Source organism: Pteropus alecto, unplaced genomic scaffold (assembly GCF_000325575.1).
Source record: "Pteropus alecto unplaced genomic scaffold, ASM32557v1 scaffold101, whole genome shotgun sequence".
NCBI classification, from domain to species: Eukaryota; Metazoa; Chordata; class Mammalia; order Chiroptera; family Pteropodidae; genus Pteropus; species Pteropus alecto.
Window position 1 is genome coordinate 17,345,694 of NW_006432945.1, and position 22,573 is coordinate 17,368,266.

General features: G+C 57.5%; 1 protein-coding gene across 1 annotated transcript in view; it reads right to left on the reverse strand.

Moving 5' to 3' along the window:
- The window catches only part of RCSD1 (RCSD domain containing 1), a 29,394-nt gene extending 13,397 nt beyond the window's left edge, over positions 1-15,997 (reverse strand). The window contains exons 1-2 of the mRNA XM_025044008.1: positions 15,905-15,997; positions 8,555-8,593 (exon numbers count right to left, since the gene is read on the reverse strand). Of these exons, the coding sequence (XP_024899776.1) occupies positions 8,555-8,593; positions 15,905-15,997 (132 nt within the window). The remainder of the gene's footprint in view (positions 1-8,554; positions 8,594-15,904) is intronic.
- Positions 15,998-22,573: the final 6,576 nt, after the last annotated feature.

Below are 22,573 nucleotides of genomic sequence, written 5' to 3' on the forward strand. Positions count from 1 at the left end.
GTCTGAAGCTGGACTCCCAGCAGGGAGCCCCTTGGAGACTGTGGCCGGGTCCCCATGGGCAGTGCGGTGCTAGGCCCTCTGCTCCCCCTTTTTGTTTGACCACATCTTGGATTGATTGATTAATGATTGATTATTGATTAATTGATTGATTGATTCATTTGTTCTTCCTGTGCAAAAGCACACAGCAGTGAACAAAATGACACAGGACCTTTCATAATGGAACTTACTGTCCAGTGCGGGAGACAGACATTCAAAACCGTCACCCTCTTCACCCCGGTTTCCTGTTTGTTAGGGTGATAAATGCCGCCAAGGGAAAGGACTAGGGGAGCAAGTGACCAGGGGACCCGACTCCAAATGCGACGTTGAAGCCGGGCTCTGAAAGGTCAGCGACGCGAGCCGAGCGAAGCGTGTGTGGCGGACGCTCAGAGGCAGAGACAGGACGGCACCCGTGAGCCGGTGCTCGGGCAGCCGATCGACGCATGTGTCGCGGATGCTCAGAGGCAGAGACAGGACGGCGCCCGTGAGCCGGCGCTCGGGCAGCCGATCGACGCCCGGGGTGTGCGCGCTCTCTCCCGCCGCCGTGAGCCCTGAGCACGGGGCCCGCGACTACCGTGTCCGTCCCCAGCCCACTCCCCGGCCCGCAGTAAGCGCTCGGTAAAGGCCCATAAGCAAGTGAATGAGTGAACAACGCTTCTGCAAACCAGCACCACTGGGCCGATGTCGTGAGGGCTTCGTAAACATAGACCAGGACCCTGAAGTGAAAATGGACACAGAGTGTCAGCCAGCGCTGGCTCTGGGCGCCTCAGGCCGGACTGGTTTCATCCAAGGTCACTGGAGTAGTGACCAGAGGGTGAAGAATGAGCTCTTGCCTGCCGAATCCCCGCCCAACCGTCTTGACTTGGAGCTGAAGACCCTCTACAATTTCATATCCCCTTTCCTGGGTACCTGTCTCCCCCAGTTTTCATAGCCCAATCTATCCTAAAACACGGCATCGCTATAAAACCCTTAAAATTTATCTGTTTCTTTACCTATCGCGGTTGAATCTTTCTGTTGGCTGTTGATATATTCAGACACATTTCAGGAAGGAGCAAAGCGAGGGGAAGGGAGGTCCGGCCCCACAGGGCACTGGAACGCTGTCTGCCCAGGATCTGAACCCACGTCTCTGTCTCTCTCCTCAGACACCGAGGCTGTCCTCCGCACCCTGCTGCCCACGGCTGCTTCAGGCAGGAGCCCATGACCTCTGGAGTAGCAGAGGCCCCATGCGAAAGAGGACAGGCTCTACCTGCCCTACGTGGTGGGGGCGGGGCCAGTGTCATTTTAATGGTCTCTCCCATCTCCCCTGGCCACGCCCTCCAAAGAAGGAAGAGGAGAAGACAGCTGCCGGCTGAGTCCTGCTGCGTCACTTGAAAGCTCTAGTGGGTTTTACAGAGCAAAGCGGCCGGCCTCTCGGCACGAAACGGGACATCCAGGCGGGTGGGGGCTGGCGTGCAGCCTGCAGGGGCTGCTCGGCGGCCAGACCCCTTTCCCAGCTGCCCTCCCTGCCGGCCGCTCCCTTTGGGTCTGGGGCTCATTCGCGGAGGGTCCCTCCCAGGTGCCCAGACCTGCGAGTAGCGAGTGACCGGCGGGCTGGGCTGCTCAAGTCCCCTCCACGCCCGGCATCATGGGCCAGGCGTAGGGAGGGATCCTGCCTGCGCCCGGGACCACGGCCAACACGCCCCAGCGGAAACTGGTTTTGAATTAGCAGTAGCAGCCTTTGCCGTGCATTTTCTCAGTCATAATCAAGCAGCTAATTGACGAAATGTTCATTGTGCCAGGTACCGCGTGAAGATTGCCTCGTTGTGTCCCCCCAACATCTCTGCGACGGGGCTTTGTAATAAACTCCGTTTCACCCATGAGAAAACGGGCTCTCAGAGAGGTCAGTAACTGGTCCGAGGTCGCACAGCTGTCGGCGGTAGGTCTAGGATCCAGGCTCGCACAGCGTGCTGAAGCCCGCGTCCGCAACCACAGCGCCAGGCTGCCTCCAGCAGCGGGAGCGTGTGGGGGTCACGTTTTGAGGTTAAAGAGCACCCATCGAATTCAGTAACGGCGAGACAGACGACCTGGGGAAAAACAGGCAAAGGGTTCGAACAGACGCTTCCCCAAGGACGACGTAAGAATGGCTGATGAGCCCGTCGCTCATTCGGAAAGCGTGGGACCGAAACCTGGCCAGCCGAGCTCCGGGTCCTGTGCTGCCTTCAGCGTTCCTGCCTCTTCGGTGCTGGCGGCTGACCCCGCTGAGCGGGAACGGCTGGGCGACACCCACCACACAGGGTCACTATCCTGACTCAGCCAAACGTGCCGAGGGCGCGTCTCGTATGCCAGTATTTATCTTTAATTCTTACTGTTCCCACTTTCCACTGATTTCACGTAATAGGGCCGGGAACGGGCCCATGCTGGGTTTGGGACCTGTTTAGTAGTCAAGACCTTGGCCTGAGCGAGGACGTCTGTTCGTTCACAGTAACAGTGTCTTAGAGCCAAGTGAGACTTAAGAAGATTCAGTGTCCCTACAGAAGCGTTGGCTAGGCGTCATGGTCATAGGAACCGACCAGCAGCTCTGGGGGCAGGGTGGGTGGGTAGTGGCCGAGAAATCGAGTCACGGTCCCTGCTCTGTTGCAGCTGGCAGGCCAGCTGGGGACACACAGCACAGGCAGCTGACGTCCCGCGTCCCTCCGTGAAGAATGCCATGGGACAAGGCGGAGTGTCCGCGAGGGGCGTGGCAGACGGCCCGAGGGGCAGCGTGGGCTGCACACGTGGCTGTGTCTGAGGACCCTGCCGGGAGCTGTGGACAAAGGGCGGGGACACTGTGGAAGCGGGTAATGGAGGGGGCCCCGGGGAGAGACGTTTGCCGCTTCTCCCCATCCTGCCCCTTAGGTGACTGTGGGCAGATGACACCCGTGCATTCAGGGGCCTCGTCTGCAAAGTGAGGATGGCGACGGTCCCATCGCACACTTGTGTGAGACTCAGTGAGGACGCTTTGCAGACAGCGCTTCGCAGGGAGCGTGGCACACACTACGTGCTCAGGAAGTGCAGGCGGGTATTAAACAGGAAGCCGAGGCATTTGAATTTATCCTACAGCGGTGAATCCGGCGAGGGGTTTCTAGGGACACATTCGTCCAGGCGCAGAGGCACGGAGGCGGCCCCCGCGGTGCGGACATCCCACTGGGGAGAGGGATGGATGTTCGGGGAAGGGCGGGTGACCCAGCTCAGGTGGCGGGAAGGACCTTGGGACCCTGGGCGGCCCCGGGGCAGTGGCGTGGAGAGATCGGGGGACCTTCCACATCCTGCTAGAGAGAGGACAACTAGAGAAGAGGGCTGGCAACTCCCCTTTAAGGAGCGGACAGGGGAGGGGCCGGTGGGAGGGATGAGGACAGAGGCTAAGAGCTGGAGCCGGCAGGACGGCAGGACGCCAGGCTGGTATCGGCCTGGGATCTGGCAGAGAGGACACACGTCACCTAAGGGGAGCCTGCGATAACGGTTCCCAGGGTGCTTTGCTGAATTCCCACGCTTGGCTCTGGGGTCCGTAACATCTTGGAGGCAAACTGAGATGCGTTAGCTGAAACGTCGGACGTAACAGCGGAGCAGAGGATGAGAGAGCGTTAAAAGGAAATGTTTCCCTCTTTCGCTAAGAGAGAACTCCCAGCAGCTCTATTTTTAAAAAAGCCCTCTAACTATAAAATATATATATATATATGACTTTTTTATGGGAAAAATACTATAAATGAAGTAAAGCAAGAACAACAGATCTGAAAATTATTTGTAACAGATGAAAAGGAGATATTATCTGTTATACACAGCTCTCCCGCAAAATGACAAGAAAAATATGTAAAAAGGCTATCAATCGGCAATTCATAGAAAACCAAATCCAAAAAGCCAGTAAACATAAAAAGATGCTGGAACTTAGCAGTTGTCAGGGCAATGCAAATTAAATTAACACCAAGATTTCTCTTTATGCTGTGGGGCAGGGAGAGAGAGCGAACCAGCTCTTACTGTGGTAAATGAGAAGAAGAACCCTCATCTATTGCTAGAGGAAATATGAGTTGCTGCAGCCTTTTGAGGAAGTTATCTGGCAGCATTTATTAAATTAGATTACACTAACCTTTCGGCTCAGCCCCACACTCCTGAGAATCCACCCCATAAAGCCCCGGCGTAGCAGGATAAGGAAGCTGACTGCAGCCCTGCGTGGGGCAGCAAATGGGTGGACACACAATGAACACCCACAAAAGGGGTGATGTTTCATGGTCCATTCGCGTAATGGGCTATTGCGAAACCATTAGAAAGAATGAACTGGAGCACTGCAAACTTCCATGACAAACTGGAAAGGGGGCCGATGTGGGGCAGAAAATCCCAAAAAAAACAAACACTGCCTGTAACACCCCAGCATGCTTGCTCCGTCAGCTATGTGAACCGTGTGTGCGTTTGGACGAGTAAATTAGAACCGATCAGCAGGGCTGTCCGTGATATGTTTTCAAGGGAAAGAAAGCCAGTTGTCAAGGTATAAAATATGAAAAACATCAAATAAAAAAAATTTAAAAAAAATACTAGCATAAGAGTTTCAAGCTCTAACTCCTTAAATCCTCTGGTAGAGTGTGGTTTGAACAAGGGGACAAATTTCTGAAAATACTACAGAGTTGTCCTCTCAAAATATCAAAACCAGGGCCCGAGGGGCTGGGGACAGGACGCACATGCCCGTAGGGGAGGAGAAACAGGGGGTGAAGTTAATGATTCCATAAAGATGTTGTGTCGCCAGGTTTAAATATGTGTCCCTCGAAGCTATTTGGGGCTTACTAAAATCGAGCCCAATTCCCCCTGTTTGCAGTGGCCCTGAGCACTGTTTAAACGCTGTCCCTTCCCTGTTACACCCCGCTCTGAGCTCAGGGAAATGATCAATCCGAAGCCAAAATGTCCCCTTCCAGTTCAACACATACTCTCAGAAAAAGCAAATCGCAAGACAAGAGAGAGGACAAAGAAACACGTGATTTCCTTTAGGCCCCACGCCCTGAATTTCAACACATCCCTGGTGATGAACAGACCACGTCCCCAGAGGACCACGTATTCATCGGTTTTGGAAACAGAAAAGGGGACAGGAATCAAAGTTGACTCCTTGCTTGCAACGTACGAGGCACCTCACTTAAGACGTAACTCGCATAATCCTCTTGACGGCCCTAGGAAGTAGATATTATTTTGTTCCCAGTCCCCTCTGACAAAGACACAGAGATAAAGCGGCTTTCCCAGAGTCACATGCCGTACGGTGGAGCTGGGCTCGGAACGCAGTGAGTCTGACTCAACACAGATGCCAGCCGCAGACTCCGAGCAGGACCTGCCAGTTAGGGGGACACGGCTGATGCTTGGCCGTCCAGAGCGTGGCTGGGGTGGAGACTTCCCACATGCAGCGCTCTCTGACCCTGAGGGTACCTGGCGCCCCGTTTCCACGCCCCTCTCCCTCACCTTTCAGGGTGGGCGTTGCAAAGTCCAGGGCAGGCCATGTAAAGGAGTGGGTGGGGGTGGGAGAAACCCCTGCCCTCCGAGGGAGAGGGGCCGCTGCCACTCAGCTGCAGCCCCCTGCCCAAGTGGGTCACACTGAGTCATTTTTCAAAAGGTCGTTTGAGACCCAGCGTCACCAAGTGATCTGATTTTTCAAGAGATGATTAAATCCAGATTTTAAAGTACAATCTATTGATTTTGTTTGGAACATCAGCTCTGTTAAAAAAAAAAAAAAAAGCAAACCTCAGAAGAAAGTCTGCCTGCAATGTTTGGCTACTCCAGTTTTCAGGAAGAAGTTTTTAGCCTATTCTGTTTTCCCGGATAATCCCAGGAGGCGTTTTGGGGTGTAATAGATGAATTTATTTTTAATTATTATACATATATCACTAAATCACTGTTCCGAGTGTTGAATAATACCAAAGGTATTATTTCCTCCTCACTGAATTCTAAGGAGATTTGGGGGTAGACCCCCAGACAGGAGGAGAAGACCTGGAGTCAAGTGCAGCTCCTGCCTCAGCAGCTGCCAGACCCCTTCGCCATTCTGAGCCTTAGCCTCCTAACCAGTAAAACATCTCCATCCGTAACACCCGACCCACGGACAGCCGTGAAGGCTCGAAACAGACGCTGTGCCATAAAAGCATTCTATGAACATTTGTTTGGCTTCTTCTAAAAGACAGAAACAAGCCTCCATCGATTCGCATGTATTGTCCCGTGGAGAAATCGAGAGGGATTACGTTGCTTTGCTAATGGTTTCTTCACTTCGCGAAGGGATTTCCCAGCAGGGGCTTCTCCGGTGCACGAAAAACACGTCCGGCCCCAAAGTTTTAGCGTATGCATAACTTTTTTGGGGGGTACAAATAAACAAGTATTCTGCCTTGCCATCGCAAAGGCCTCCGCACCTGTTGCACAAGGCTGTCTGTCACAACTGGTTGGAGATGGGAGGGTGGTCCTACGTTTGAGAAGTGAAGAATAAATCTGCTGGAGCGGCACAGCAGCTGTGTCACTAATGCCCCCTGGCTAGGGACTCAGGAGCCAGAGTTATCGCTAGAGACCGAAGATCCCATCGGTACCTCTTACTGGCTGGCACTAGGACCCGGCCCCACCTGGCCTGGCAAGCGAATGGCGGGGACACAGGGCAGTTCATGGAGAGGTCTTTGCCCAAAGGGGACCCGAGGTGGCACGCAGAGGTCGGAGCAGGGACACTTTTTGGAAGTCTCAAGAACAAAGCTGACTGTGTCTTGGCTCCGTCCTTCCCGATAGCAATAGCGATGCCATAGGAAACACCTGTAGACAGCGGGAAGCTTGAGGAATTAAAAATACCTGCCGGATCTCTAAAAAGTAAGTGCCATGGCCTTTTTTTTTTCTTTACGGGGAAAACAAACAAGGCAATATCTGGTTTGAGCCGTTTTCCTTCTGCAAAGCACATCGCTCCTGCGGGCCACCCTCCCTGGGCGGAGCCGGGCCTGGACCACACGCCGCAGCAGCCGCGGACGCCCGGACACCTGCAGTGGGGTCTGGAGCAGGCCCCGAGTCTCCAAGCTTGAGGTTTCTCTCCAGGACGGAGGGTTCGCGGAAGCCGAGCTCATTTCCTCGGGGAGAGACGTAGCCTCCATCTGGTTGTGGAAACAAGGGGTCCTTGTGCTGCTCCGACAGGAAGTCAGTCCCCGGGAGCCACCAAGCTGAGGGATGCCAGGCCCGTTCGGGAGGATACGGTGCCGGTCTACGGGGCCGGTCTGAGGGTGAGGGGTTGAGGAGATGCCGGCTTCGTCTCCCCGCCCTCGTGCCCAGCAGCTGAGCGAGCCCCGCCATTCTGTCCTCTCCAGATGGTCTCCCCGCGGCCCCTGTGGCCCCGCTGTGGTCACCGCACTTAAATGCCCCCGGCCCCTCTCCCTTGATTGTGGGGTGAGGCCACCGTCACCTAACTGATTCCTTTGCTTCTGCTTTTCTCTATCTTATCCATTCTCCCCGCTGCTGCCCAAACCATCTGTCGAAAATCTGTGCGGTCACGTCTTTGCTGGGCTTACCGACGGTGCGCTACCTCCTGGACAATCAAATCGTCGTAGCGTGGGACATGAGGGCCCGGACCGTCTCTCCTCCCTAAACTATGATACTTTCTCAGTGATAACAGCGGACGTGTATTGAATATTAACCATGCGCCAAGCGCTACACTTAGTGCTCAATAAAGGTGACCTCGTGTGACCGCCACCGGCCCAGCAGGCGTTATGATCTGTGTGGACGGTGGAGTCGGAGCTCGGAGAGGCTGAACGACTTGTCCAAGGCGACAGGGCTGTGCCGGAGCTGCCATCCCGACATTTTCACGCCTGTGTCTTTGCAGACGCGGCCCCCGCGCCCCCCGCCTGGATAGATTTTCTTCATCATCTGAGACCCACCTTTTTGCTGCCTCCTCCAAGAAGCCTTTGTGGACTTCTCCCCTGGGTGGCGTCATCACTGCCACCTCTGTGACCTCTGTCATAACACTCCCTAGCCACCCTGAACCGTCTGTCTGTCTCACTGGAGTCTGACCCTCTTTGAAGGCGCGCACCACTGTCCTGACCCCGGCTTTCCCCAATTCCTAGTAGAGTCGCCGACACACAGTAGGGATGCAGTTAACACTGACTGATTTAAAGACAGCAACCACTGGACAGGGTCTGAGGCTCTGGCTTCTGGGCCTCCGGGTCTCCACGCGCTGGGTGAGACCAGCAGCCCGCTCGGCTTCCCGCCTCATTCCCAGGGGGGCCCATATTTCATGCTCTCCCCACGGGACCCTCACATGCACCCAGGGTTGGGGACCACGGCTCCAATCTACAGAAGACTGAGTGGAGGCAGAGGCTGCCGGGGGAGACGCTCACTCAGGGAGACCACACGACACGTTCACACCTGTGACCTCCACGTAAAATGAACGCCAGAAAGCAGCTGGAGCAGAAGCCGTCCAGAGCAAGGGGCGAAAACGCCGAGCCAGAGTCAGCGTTTGGGAACATACAGGACCTTGACGGCCAATGGTAAAATGCAAATCGACTTCAAGGCAACACTGTACCTCTATCGGGTTGGCAGAATACGTCAGAATGCGAAAAAGCTGGGATGGCCAGGATTACGGGGAAAATCGTTCCCTTCAAAATCGCCGTTGGCATCACACATCGATTAAGGCTTCCCCGCCTCGACACGATGATCTGGGACTGTGTAACGAGAACGCCCCGATGCTTTGTTCTGTTTTTAGAATATACACTAAGGAAATAAAGAGGAAAAGTACAGTTTACACGAAATTATCGACAGCCCCGCTCTTCATACAAAGGTAAAAATTTCGAAGCCCTCCGAATACTAAATTTTAGAGAAGCGTTAAAGTAACCTACAGAGTGCGAAGACAATAAAACACCGTTTCTACTAAGAAGGACGAGCGCTGACAGTTCAACACGTGGAGAATGAAGGTGTGTGGCACGAACGAGCAAGGCTGAGAGACTCAGCGCTTCCTACACAGCGACGCGGGTCACACGGACAGACGGACACGCGTCGACGACATGGACAGACGGACACGCGTCGACGGCACGGACAGACGGACACGCGTCGACGGCACGGACAGACGGATATGCATCGACGGAGACTGGAAGTGAATTCGGAAGGATGGGCGAAAAGATGGAAGGTTCATCAGCTCGGACGCCGCTGACGATTTTCATAATTAGCATGTGCGTCCCCAGCCGGGCAGCAACTGGTCAGGCCCTCTCTGCAGGGCCGGGCCTGCTTCCAGGCTGACAACTGCTTGTATTTTTACCTAGGCCTCCTGGCTGGGAATTCGCTCCAGTATCTATCTGGCCCCGGCGAGGCTCCAACCTTAAAGGGCCCTGCTCCGTTTAAGCTCAAAAGCTCTCCAGGGCAGATAAGTCGGGAGTCCCAGGCTCTGTGAGGGGAGCCTGGGCGGAGGTGGGAAATCTCCGCCCTCCTGGGGGGAGAGGGGGCTGTCTGGGTGACAGGAAACATCTGGGGGCCTGCCCCAGATAAGAGCGGAGTTGGGGAGAGAACAGACCCTCTCGGGGACAACTGGGAGAAAGCCTGTCACGGGCTCAGCCTCCTCCCGCTGCCCTCGGCGCCCCCCGTGACAGCCGGCATGTCAGGAGTGGGCTGGTTCATGCCGACCTCACCCCTTCGTCTTGGCTAAGTAGACGTGGCCCCCAAATGGAACAGAGATTGGGGAGTAAGACCCCCATAGCCACAAAACTCCCACAGGATGATGGGGAGGAGAGGGAGGTTCCAGGCAGAGAGGCCAGCAAGAGCATGGCCTACAAGACCAGGGGGCCGAAAGCAGCTCGGATGGCGGGGAAGCAGCATGTCACAGTCCCTGAGGGGCACTCGTGTGTGTGTGTGGGGGGGGGACACAGGCCATCGCCATCTCACGAGTGGAGAGGGAAGCTGTGCTTGGGGCGTACAAGACCAGGGGGCCGAAAGCAGCTCGGATGGCGGGGAAGCAGCATGTCACAGTCCCTGAGGGGCACTCGTGTGTGTGTGTGGGGGGGTGACACAGGCCATCGCCATCTCACGAGTGGAGAGGGAAGCTGTGCCTGGGGCAGGGGAGCCTGGGGACAGTGAGGACAGCCCCGCAGCCTCACTGCCTGTGCAGAGAGCTCGTGCTCTGGTGGCCGGGGACAGGCATGGCAGGGTGGCCAGGCTCGGACCGAAACGTGGGCCCTGACCACAGGTGGGGTGTGCGGAGCCCTGGGAATCCACTCCCGCCCTGTGGCTGTGGCGGGGAGGGGTGATCCCCACTGCAAACTTCCCGCTCTCACCCATGGCCAGAAGCGAGGCTCTGGGTCTCGGGGTGGGGGGCGTTGTTATACGCTGACCTGTGTCCCCCTAACTCATATGCCGACGCCCTAACACCCCAGACCTCCGAATGAGACGGCGTTTGGAGAGAAGGTCTTTACAGAGATAAGTTACAATGAGGTCCTAGGATGGGCCCCCGTCCAACGCGACGTCTGTCCTTATAAGAAGCGATCAGGATGCAGACACTCACAGACGGACGACCCTGGGACACACCCCGTTAAAGCCGAGAGGAGGGTCCAGCCCCCCCGACACCTCGATCTTGGGCTTCTGGCCTCCGGACTGCAAGGGGGTGCTTTCTGGGGTTAAGCCCCAGCCCGGGGCGCTTTGGTGGGGAGCCTGAGCTCACCAGGACTGGCGTGAACCCAGCGACAGAAGCCACCTCTGGGGGCTGTCCCCCTTGTCCCCTTCACGCCAGGCTCCCTCTTGCTCACGGCCCGGTGACAGGGCAAAAGCACCAGAGCCACTGCCGGGGCTGCAAAGCCGGCCGCCCCCCCCACTTGGTGCTTACCCAGTGCTCTGAACCTCGGAACACTCCACCGGGCAGGTGGGGAGGCCCAGAACTCCCAAACTTTGTCCCTGACTGTGTCTGGACCCGTCCAGGCTCCTGGATGGAGGGATAGGACAGCGGTACCCCTGGTGTGGACGGCAGGTCTCTCCTCAGAGCCCAGGGCCTCCTGATTGGCCCCTGGGGACCGGGCCCGAGAGGGACCCAGACGCCAGAGTCAGGAAGTCCCGCCCGCCCACCTCTGCCTTCCTCTTTGTGGCTGCAAATCCGGCCTCTGCCTCTGAGCAGAGTAGCCTGGGTCTGGCCAGACCTGTCCACAGCTCTGCGCTTCAAAGAGAAGCCACCTGGGTGGGAGGAAGCAGAGGCCCGAGTGGGGTGCCTTCCCGGCCCCCCGCACGCCCCGGCTCCAGAGCGCCTGTTTCTCTCTCGGGGTCTGAGTTATTTCCAGACACCTCCCGTGTTTTCCCAACGCAGAAGTGACACCACCACGCAGCCGCGGAGCGAGTGCTCTCTCTGTTCCTTTTCCAAGGCCCTGACTAGGGCACGTTACCTCCTTCCATCCTCCCGATAAGCCCGGCAGCGGGGGCGGGCATTAGCGTCCTGGCGTCCTGGCAAGGGGCCCGGGTCCCGTGCAGTCTGCTCAATATCCCGCCGCGACTTCGTGATGGCGTTTGGTCCGGGGCCCTGAACTCCTGCACCTCTGTGCCCGGCTTCTCCCAGCTAGACGGGATCGGTCCCCTGGTTCTCCCGCAGCGCCCATGTCCCCCCCCCCCCCCCCCCCCCCTCCACCCCCCCCCCCCCACACTGGACCCGCACAGGTGCTCAGCACAGGTGATCTGCTCAGCTTGCCTGGTCTTCAGTCCAGACGACCCACCAGCCCCTAACATGTCGGTGACATGTCTCTCTTATCTAGTCCCTGAACCTCAGCCAGAATGAACTTTCTAAAGTGGACATCTGACCACAGAAGTCCCGCCGCCCCCACCCCCAGTGCTCTGAGGATAAAGAGAGAGACGCGAAGGTGGCTTTCGAGGTGGCTCGTGCCGCATCGGCCTCCCGAACGCATGTCCAGTTCCGGCTGCAAGTGTGCTTGCTCCACAGATGTGGCTTCAAAGCCACCCCTTAGGCGATGACAGCCAGCCCCCCAGAGCCCCAGCTCCCCACTGAATCACGTCATAGTGGCCCCCAGTCCGGCCTGGTCACCAACTCCGTCCAGTCCCTCTTCACACGCTCCCCTTCCTCTTGCCGCCCCGCCAGCGGACACCCCGCACCCCATGCTCATCTCATCCTTCCTGACTCAGAGCAGGCCTCACCGCCCTGGAGAAGCCCGTCCTGCCACTCAGGCGCCACTCAGGGCTGTGTCCTGAGCACAGCCCTGCTCGAGTTCTCGCTCAAACTGTCGTCAACACCTGTCGTCCTTCGGACTCTCCTACTAGACTGCGCGCTCCCTGCGGGCGGGGTCCAAGTGCTGTTCCCTTTCGTGCCCAGACTCCCCAGCACAGAACTGAGCACAGCGGACACTCCTCCAACATCGAGCGAGTGAGTGAGCGAGTGACCGCTTTTCCTCCCAGCCCAGACCACTGTCACCCAGGGCTGAGAAGTTTCCCAGGAGCGAGTCCATCCGTCCCCAGAGGCCATTGCAGACACGCCGGGTGACCTGCCTCCATCCAGGACTGGGGTGGGGGGGGTCTCAGCGTCCCCAGGCTCACTCTGCCCTGCCCCCTTCCTGCCGGTATGTAATTTCCCCGTATCTGCAGCTGCTCAAGCAGGAAGTCCCAGATGATTGCTTCACTTCCCAGGCTGTCCACACCCCTTTCCTGCCCTCCTGCCCCCTCCTCGCTGGTGAAGGGGGCCCCGAGGAGGGCCCGGGAGGATGGGGCTCTGTGCTGAACCAGGCTGCTCGGTGGCTCTCAACTCACATTCCCTCGCTGGCACGTCTCACCGAGTCTGCAGTGTGGACACGCTGAGGACCGTGAGCCTTTGCGGAAGCAGGACAGGCCAGGGACGATTTGGCTACCCTCACTGAGGGCCACCGAAACCCTCGGGTCCTCCGGCCTAATAATGCTGCTCCTGGGAATCGCTTCCAAAGGAACCATTCAAAAGGAGAAGAAAAGATATGTGTACTGTTTATAGCTGCGTTATTTATAATACGGAGAAAGTGGAAGCAAATGCCATGTCCCAAAATAGAAAAACGATGAAATAAATTGCAGTAGATTTGTACAGTAGAATATCACGTAGATATTTAAAACAAAAACGTGACCGTGCACGAAAAGGAGATTGTCTTGGAAATAACATCAGTGGCAAGATAGTGCACGGAGTTGTGCGCACATTATAACTTTGTAAGAATCACGTGTGTGGCTACAAATAATAAGGACACAGAAAACTGGAAACAGTTACGTGCAGCAGAACTGTCTTTTTCTCCCAGGTTTTTTTTTTTTTTTTTTTTTTAAACGCTAAAGGGGGTAAAATTGAGGATCATAAGGGAGCCAAATTCTCCCAGATCCCCGACTGCAAATGCAGTCACTCTGCCCTCGCTGTCCCCTCTGGCCGAACACCGACACCCGTCCCTCGGTTGTCCCACGGCTCTCCGCCTTCCCGATCTCAAGGCCACCTCCCGTTGGCACTTCGGCCTCTCGGCTGTCCCTTACATACCACTTCAGGGTGCCCTGTGCCCAGCGCTTACTCGGAGACACATCCAGTCACGTCCCATCACCACCGCTAAACCATCAGCTGACTGAGATTCTGTCCCCGTATCTGCCTCCCTCTGAGAAACCATCCAGCAGGCCCAATAAACGTCTCTGAAACGAGGGACCAATGGCCGTGTACTTCCAAGCCGGGTCTGTCCTGCACCGGGGCATGGCATGTTCCTCAAGCTACGCAGAGGACTCCACATTCATCCCTGTTTCATTTCATTATGTTGATTTTGGCCCGGCGGCCCTTTCTCTAGAAATCATTTGAACTTGAATATCTCATGTATCATGTGAACTATCCCAGCTGTGGGTCCTCTGGAGTCCTTCTATTTTTCAACCAAGTCATTAACAAAAATGTTTAACAAGCCAGGGCAGCGGACAGAGCCCTGCGGCCTGCCTCCGGAGACCCCCCAGGGAAGACCTGGATCCGAAGAATGGAGACGTCCGGGTGGGAAAGGGAGCCTGGCCCGCTCTGCGTTCACCGTGCCAAAGACCCTTTGTGCTACGGGTAACGTGGCTGCCTGAGAACTCGTTGGTGTGTGAAAATGCGACGCGGCCAGCCTCGCAGGAAGCTGGGGGCGGGTGTCAGCTGAGAGGCGCTCTGGTTTGGATGGTCGACATGCCGCTCCCCAACCCCACAGCTGTCTCAGCAGCCCCAGAAGCCCAGCTGTTCGGCTCCCCAGCCGGGGCCTCCCGTGCAGGTGTAAGGTGAGGACAGGTCAGGGAGGAGGGGGTCCGGGCAAGGAGAGAGAGAAAGACGAAGAGAAGCAGTGGGTCGGGTCAGCGGACCGCTGTCCCGCCCACCTCCCCACTCACCGGGCCACCGCGGACCCACACGGCACGCGCGCCGCCTCCTCTCCTTCCCCCCACCCCATTCTTAGACACGCATCGAGGGGACCGACGCGACGCCCATCCCACAGGCCCCGGCTCTGTGCCCACGGCTCCCCGTTCCCCGGGTTCCGGTCGGGACTTACGTGGGTTCTGTGCCAGCGCTGCCCGCGAGGACCGGCCTCCTGGAGCGCTCGAGAGCGGCGCGGGCCGAGGCCTGCGTGCCGTGTGCACCGGCCACCCCTCTCCCGCCCGCTCGGGCCGGAGGGGAGCTTCGGGTAGGTGTCCTCTCGTCTGCCCTGGGGTCCCAGGCGAAGCAAGGGAGGGAGGGCCTTCTCTTCTCAAGGATTATGAAACCCACTTACTTATTCAACAAACGGTAGCGCCACACCTACTACGTGCCAGGCACCGCTCCAAGCACACTACGCCGATGTGAACTTATTTAATTTAATTCTGGTAACGACCCAGCGGCGTAGGACTGTCATTGTTTCCATTTCGCAGGTGGGAAAAGCAAGGCCCAGAGAGGTCACGGGCGGGGGGCCTGGCACGGCAGGATTCGAACCCGGTCGTCCGTGCCCTTCATCCCCAGTGTCCTGCTGCTTCTTCGTGAAGCAGTACGGAGCCTGCATGCACACCTCCTTTCAAAAGGGCGTGTTACACGCGCGTTCCGCTCACCGTCGGGTGCCAGGCCCCTGACGGGCTTTCAGAGCGTGCTGCCTCGTTGGAGACACGAGGGGTGGCACTTCGGGAGGCAAGCGTGGCGGAGGCGGCGTGTTCTCCTTCCCGCCGGAGCCTCTCGGTCGCATGCCCTTCAGCCCACGGTGGCAGCCTTCGCTCTGCTCACGTTCACCAAAATCAGCTTCTTCGTGCGCCCTCTGCCGCCTTCCGTCAGGCACGGGGAACGCAAGACACGCTCGGGTTGTTCCAATTTTCCTCAATACCCATTTGCTCAACATTATTAGCCACACCACCATGATTTTACGGGTATTTTAGCTTTCCGAGGTGCTTTCATCAATTACCTTATCCATCAGGCACGATCTTACTTGCTTCTCAAAACAGCCTTACGAGGTGGGTGAGAGCAGGTGCCAGTTTCACAAGTGGAGAGATCGAGTGGTCCTGAGGCTAGTTACTGACCCTGACCGGAACTCCGGCCTCAGGCTCTCCCTCTGCACAGCAACCCCCTTGGGCTGTCCCGAGACAATGAGGAGTAACTGCCATGCCGCGCGGCAGATCACACTCACTCACCCGCCTCGGCACAAGGGCAGAGTTTATGTACGAGGCTTACGGGCGAAAAACAGCGATTCTAGGTGTGCTGTAAGTACAGGCAGAAAAAGGCACAGACTCCCTGTGACGCCGAGAACAGTTCCAAATCACAAAGCACAGCGACAAGCCCTCGCTCCTGACGGCCCCTCCATGACTTCAGCTCTCTCAGCGCGAAGACGCTTGAGAAGCATGTGAAACATCTGCCCCTAAGGGTTTCCGTTGATATTTCGTGAATTCCTCTTCCTGGAGAAATGAGGCGTATCTTCACCCCGTGACTCCCCTTCAAACCTACCTGCGCCTCGTAATCGCTCCCCAAAGCCCGAAGAAGGTCGATGGCGACCTCTGAGAACATCCTTTGGGTGGGGCTTGTCGTGAAGAAGCACATCTCCAACTACTAGAGTGATGAGCTGAGCCCTGGGGCCACAGACACAAGCCGTCTTCCTCGGCCTTCTCATCTCTGTCAGCCTGAGGGACAGTCACTTCCACACCCAGCTCAGAGATCACCTGCTCCTGGAGTCTCCTAAGATTCTGCCGGGACAGAGGCCCGAGGCAGGACTGACTTCCTCACGCCTGTGGCCGAGTGGGGCGTGTGGCTGGTCCCGGCCCTTCTAGGGGCATGTCCTTCCCTCTGCCACGACAAGGACAGTGCCCCAGATGGTGACCTCTCAGTGACCAGGGTCCCAGAGGAAGGCCGACGATGACGTGGAGCAGAGCCGCCAGCGCGTCCCCGACAGGCATGCGGACTGAGAAGTGAACTCCGCCGTTTCGGCCCTGGACCATGGGATTGCTTTCTAACAGTGCCACCTTAGCCTGTCCTATTTCAGTCACCTGTCCTCACTTGAGCAATCAGATAATTACCCGCCACCTTCACGGAGCCAGTCACGTTGTTCGATCCTCACTCCTTCCGTTTCCGGCCCTGTCCCCTCGCAGACTGCAGGTACCACGTCATGTCAATTCTCCTCCGATGGCCGCTCGGTGCGTGGGGGCGAGGGGGCTGGGGAGGTGGTGTGAGCAGGAAGGGGAGATTTTTGTGTGCGGCTTGTTCCCAGGGGCCTCTTTCCGCCAGGGAAGGCAAGACGGCCTTGGGGTGGCTTTTGGTGAGCTTGACCACAGGCCTTCCCTTGGGGCCTGGGGCCTGTTTCAAGGGACTTTCCCAGCACCTTAGGCTGCATGCAGGCTGAAGTCAGTGAGCACCCCGGGCTGCCAGGAGGTCGCGACCTGGGGGGCCCCCAGCAGAGGAAGCAGGCTTTCTCCAGGTCCCATTAGAGAAGCTGAGCTCCCACGTAGCTGAGAGCTTATCCAGAGAGTCTCTCGGGTGTTTTAAGTCATGCCGCGTGTGCACGTCTTGTTTCCCCAGACAGCAGAGCGTTCCTTTTATGGCCGAGACCGTAACTTCTGTGGCTCGGCCCCTCCGTCCAGCCCCCCGCCTCAAACGCTCCTATCTTGCTTCGTCCTCCAGGAATGAACTGTGTGTAGCTCCCTGACATACACGTTGTTCCTGGCACCTCGTCCCCCACCTCGCTCTTCCCAATTCCCTGCCCTCGGTCAACGCCTACGACCCCTCAGGAAGCGCCCCCCGGGCGGGGTGGGACACCTGTCCTCTGTCCACGTGTGCTCAAGCCCTGTCCTGCACCCGCCCTCTAGGTGCTCACGCCCCTCCTAGACCTGAGGACCGGCAGGGTGTCACGGTCATCCTGTGTCCCCCGTGCATGTGTGTGGGTGGTAAATGCTGCTGTGAGGTGTCCTGTGAATTGTTGGATTCACTGCGGAGGATCCAGCCTGGGGAGGAGTTGGCTGTGCTGCAGCCAGGGGCCTGCGATGCGGCACAAGCAGGTTCAAAGCCAAGGGCTGGGGCCGTCTGGTGAGGCAGACACCTCACTTCTCGGCTGGAGAGAATGTCTGGCTCCAATGTCTGGACCGCCCAGTGCTTCCAGCCTGGGGCCCCCACACTGTCCATGAAGGGTGGGCTCTGCCGGCATCTCGGGAGGGTCTCTCACAGAGGTGAGGGCCCTGCACGCTCACCTCACCTCTTCCAGGCAGCCCCTGGGGCTTGCGACGGCTGTGACTAGAGCCTCTTCTCTCAGAACCAGAAACTACAGGTAAGCCTCTCGGGCTCAGCAGTCATTCCCACAACTCCCAGGAGACAAGCATCCCAGAGGAAGAGGATGAGGGGCTCACTGCCCTCCATGGTGTCCGCTCCAGTCCGGCTGGGTTAGGTCCGCTCAGGGGACGGCTCCTGGGGGGCCGGGCACAGCAGTGCTCGTGGTGGGGACGAAGTTTCTGCACGGAGAGATAAAAACGTCTCCATAACACCCGGAGGCCGAACAGGAGGTGGGTACCACTTTTGCGATGAAAGCGACGGTCTTACTTCTTAGGGCTCAAGCGGAGACTTGCCAGCTGCCGGCTTTCCCAAGGTCCCAGGGCGCGGAACCCCACACTTCCAAGGTGGCAGGCAGTGAGGTGGCTTCCTCCCACTGGCTCTGCGCACCAGAAGCTACTCCTGGAGAGAGGCAGAGCGGCCCTCGCATTTGCCTGGAACCCGACGCCTTCCCTCGCGGCCCTGATAAGGTTACGGGGCTGCTGGGCCGCCAGGGTCCAGACTTGCTGCTGGGCCGCCAGGGTCCAGACTTCCCGCGGACCGCCCGCCCAGCTCCGCCACCATGCTGGGAGGGGCCCCGCTGCATGTGGACCAGGCCGGCCCCCGACCCCCAGGATAGGGCCGGCCCTTCTGCTGATCACGCCCCATGCCCCGTCACTGCGGCCTGGCCAGTGAGGGGTGTCTACTAGGCGGGAGCCAGTGTTACTTTGAGGGTCCCACAGAGTGTCTGGGGGCACTTGGGGTGCATGCAGACTCGGCTTCCAGAGGCCACGCGACCCTTAATTTTGACCTGTAAGCTCTAGCTAGCAGCCAACATGTGCTCAGCGAGAGGACGGGTCCCAAAACAGGAAAGGCCGTTAGTGAGATTGGGGTAGAAAATATTTAATGGAGTAAAAAGACGTCAATGAAAAAGTAGGTTATAAAATGAACACATTCCACGTATCGGTGCACATTCTCTCTCGTTCTATTACCAGTAATACTGATAGTCTGTGAGGATGCCATGATAACCCAATAATTATTTTCAGTAACTTTTAAAACACGAGATCTAGTATGTAATCAATGCTCAATAACTACTGAATAAATGGATGAATGACAAATCATGTCCGCAAAGGATTTGGAGTTGCCTCAGAGAAAAGGGCTCGCTGTGTCCATCTAAATTAGAAATCCATTATTTATTCAGTGGCAACCAAGTTTAATTTTTGTGGGCTAAATCCTTCATTTGTTCATCTAAACAGTAGACATATGGTTGTGGGAGATGCATTTAATTTTCATGTGTCTACTATTTAGTTGAACAAATGAAAGATTTAGTCCCTAAAAAGTAAACGTTTTGCAAGCTCTCAGGCTGTTGGGTACTTACTACGATTTACATTGAGGCAACTGAGAGAATTAATTTAATTTCGATGTCCTAAGTCTCCAGCCTTTTCTTTATCACACGCTTCTTTCCCCTGGGTTCCTGGCACAGCGACTTCACCTCTATCTCCTCTGGAGAAGAATCGTATTTACATCATAAGAGGTCTGTATTTCCCATGGGCTGCTGGCCATCTCTGCTTAGAACAATCCAAACCAACATATTTAAACCTTGCTTTTTTTAAAAAAAAGCCTGCTCTTTCTTCCATCTTAAACCACTTATTTACCTGTCCAAAAGCATTGACAGAGTGCCCATCAGGCCCGAGATACATAAGATACGGCCTCAAGGGACCTTCCAGGGAGGGCCCGGGTGGCAGACAGCGACAGGGCCGCCTGGAGGTCGAACTCGGTTTGAGCACAGTGCCGAGGGCATCTGGGAAGCTTCTCGAGGGGGCCATTCGAGCTGCAGACTGAGAGGCGCTCCCTGTTTCTGTTCGTTCACTTGTCAAGCGATCGCGTCCTGAGAAATTACACGATCATATTCTAGGCACCGTGCTAACCTCTGGAGACTGAACGACCAGTAAGAGAGGCAGTCCCTGCCTACGAGGGGCTCGCAGAGCCGTGACGGCTGCACCTCCGTCCGCCTGGGCACCCCGGCCACCCCCCCAGGGGGACGCCGACGCAGAGGTCATTTCCCGTCTCTCCTGCAGCACGTGGCCTTCTCTGACCCGCCTGTCCCACGTGCTCTCTCGAAGCCAGACCGTGCCTGGGCTCCGGGAGACGCTCCCGAGCCTGGTCCCCCGCTCGCTCTGCGGACTGGCACTTCCGCCCCGTCATGGCCACATCGTAGCCGCCGTCTTACTCAACACCTCTCCGTGTTTCCTACCGTCCGAGGAGCAGAATCCAGGGCCGCCACCACCTGGCTTTGAGGGCCACAGCTGGCCTCTGCCTGAACTAGAGGAAGGCACCCCTTTGGGGCACGGTTAACCGGGAGACTCTGCAGAGAGAGAAAGTGACTCCCTCCCTGCAGACGGCTTGGATTCCCGCTCACGCACCCGGCCAGCGGCCGCCATACTCGGAGGCCCTGTGGCTTCTATCTTATTGCGTTCATGGGTTTCTTCCCCCTGCTTCCTACCTTCGTCTCCAGGCCGCCGGCCTGCTGTCCTGACCCGAGCGGGCGTGCTGTGCCCGCACCCATCCTGTGCGTCCTCCTCCTCACCACCCAGCTTGCTTTCGAGGCTTCTTTCGGGGCCCCCCTCACGGTTCTTACGGTCTGCAGCCGTCATGCATTTGGCACTTACGTATTTACAAATGATATCGATGGCAGGGTACAGTAAGTCTCATTTCTCTATAAGATTGTGAGCTTTTACGAGTCTCCTTTATCTTGTTTATTCCGGTGGACTTAATGGGGGCTGAAATAACGATCGATGCCTTAAAAAAAGAAAAGCTTTCTCCAAGACGTCCAGCTTTCCATGTCTAGGAGGAAAGCTGAGGAAGCCTTGTCGGTTTGGAGTCCTGATCCTGGGAAATAACATAACGCAGTTTCTCCTCAGATCTCGAGGTGCCTTCGTGTCTCAGAAGTGGGTGTCACCGCCCAGAAGAGGGCTTTACTCTGAGATGTGTCAGGAATTCCCAAATCCCGCATGTCATGTTCTGCCATGAACAGTTCACTTCCTGCCTTAGAATCGTCACTTTCTGGGCCTCTTGGTTTATTTACTTCCTTGACCAAGGCTAGCAGTGGTTATTCTTTATTCAGACGTTTGGAGAAAGAAACTTCAAAAGCGGTCACTGCTGGCCAGCAGATCCGCGCCCTGAGGCACACTCAGGGGCATGGGCAGGCTTCCCGGGTGGCCAGGCTGTCGCCTCTCCCAGCCACGCCTCGGTGAGAAGCCCCATCGGTTACGACACATCTGTTTGTAGACTGGGGTGCCTTCTCTACTCACGGCCCCCACACCACACAGGAAGTAGCTCGAGTGACAGTTTCGGAGCCTCTGCCTCACATTGTTCCTTCCTCAACTGAGGGACAAGAATGTGCCTCGGCGGGAGGCGTCCCCTGACTCTTCCTAGAACAGAATTCACACTTGCATTTGACCCTCAAGAGCAACCTGCTTTGCTCACGCCTCCCGACTCATTTCTACAGGAGACGAGACTGGTCCGGAACCAGACTAGACTGCTAGCCTGGGGCCTCTGGCCTGCTGTCAGAGGAGGGCACCGGCTTCTAAAGCCACTTCCGTGGGAGCCTTCACCCAGCCCCACGAGCCAGTGTCCTCGGGCCATCTCTGTCCCTTGGCCTGAAGCCCTAGCCCCCCAGAGAGAACCCCGATAACCTTCCCCTTGCAGACCTCTGAGCAGACTTGGGGAACACCAGCTGCTGAGCTCGGGCTGTGCGTTACCTGTCCCCTTCCCAGTCGCAAGTTTCCCTGACTTACATGCAAACATGTCTGCCAGAGCTGTGGCCAGTCTGTATAAGGTCCCCCACACTTTGTAAAACCTCCCTGAAGGTGATCCCTGAGCCTTGAAGACAGCTGGCTGGGCTGGAGGCCTGGACGCAGGGTGCCTGCCCAAGCGGCCCCGTCAGCCCTGCAGAGAAGCCAGAGAGTGGCAGGCCAAGCGGTGAGGCCAGCGGGAGAGGCCGCCAGGGCCCCTGCCGGGCGGGGCGGAGGCAGCAGAGGCCGCTGAGCCCGCCTCGGAGCAGCTTTCCTAGGGGAAAGCGTGGGAATCACCCTGGAAGCTCTACGACGTTTGCGCTTCTCCTTTCTCCTGCTAAAAGCCCCGGTCCCTTCGCGATGGACTCAGGGCTAAATGTCAGCTCTCCCTTTCGAAGGGGAAATGCACAGAAGCCTCAAGGTGGGGAGGTGAGATGAGGAGCCGCACCCGGCCGCGCCTCGGCCCGGGGTGGTTTCCGGACCCCACCCGGCGGGATGGCACCAGGAAAATCCCAGGCGGAGAAGGGGCGGGCCTCAGCGCCATGCACCCCGCGGAAGAGGCCAGCGCACCCCCATACGCCCAGGGCAGACAGGCGAGCCGGTCTCAAGTTTTATCAGAAAAAGCGCTGTTTGCCAGGCCGGAGCTTTGCAGAAAGTTCTGACAGAGATGACAGACGGGGGGACTTGAGAAGCGAGGGACGGACCAGACTCTCCCCCAGGCCGAGCGCGGATGGCAAAGGGGACCCGGGCGCAGAGAGGCCGCGCGTCTCCGCCAGTTCCCGCCTCCGCCTCCCCGGCGCTGGCGCCCACGTTCGCCCAGCTACAAAGTCGGCTGCCGGGGCCGGTTCTGTCCCGGGCACTTAGGTCCCCCCTCCAAAGTACCTGGACCCTGGAAAGGCCCCGCCTGCCCCCAGGGGTCCCCCAGGTGGGACCCGGGCGCGCGCCGGCGCTGGTGGCGGCAGGCAGCGGGCATCACCCTTGTCCTGGCAGCGGCGAGCCCCGTGCCCCGAGCTCGGAGCGGACAGCAGCCCGGGGACCGCCCGCGCCCTGCCGGCCGCGACGGCCAGCATTACCTCCATGTCCTCCCCTG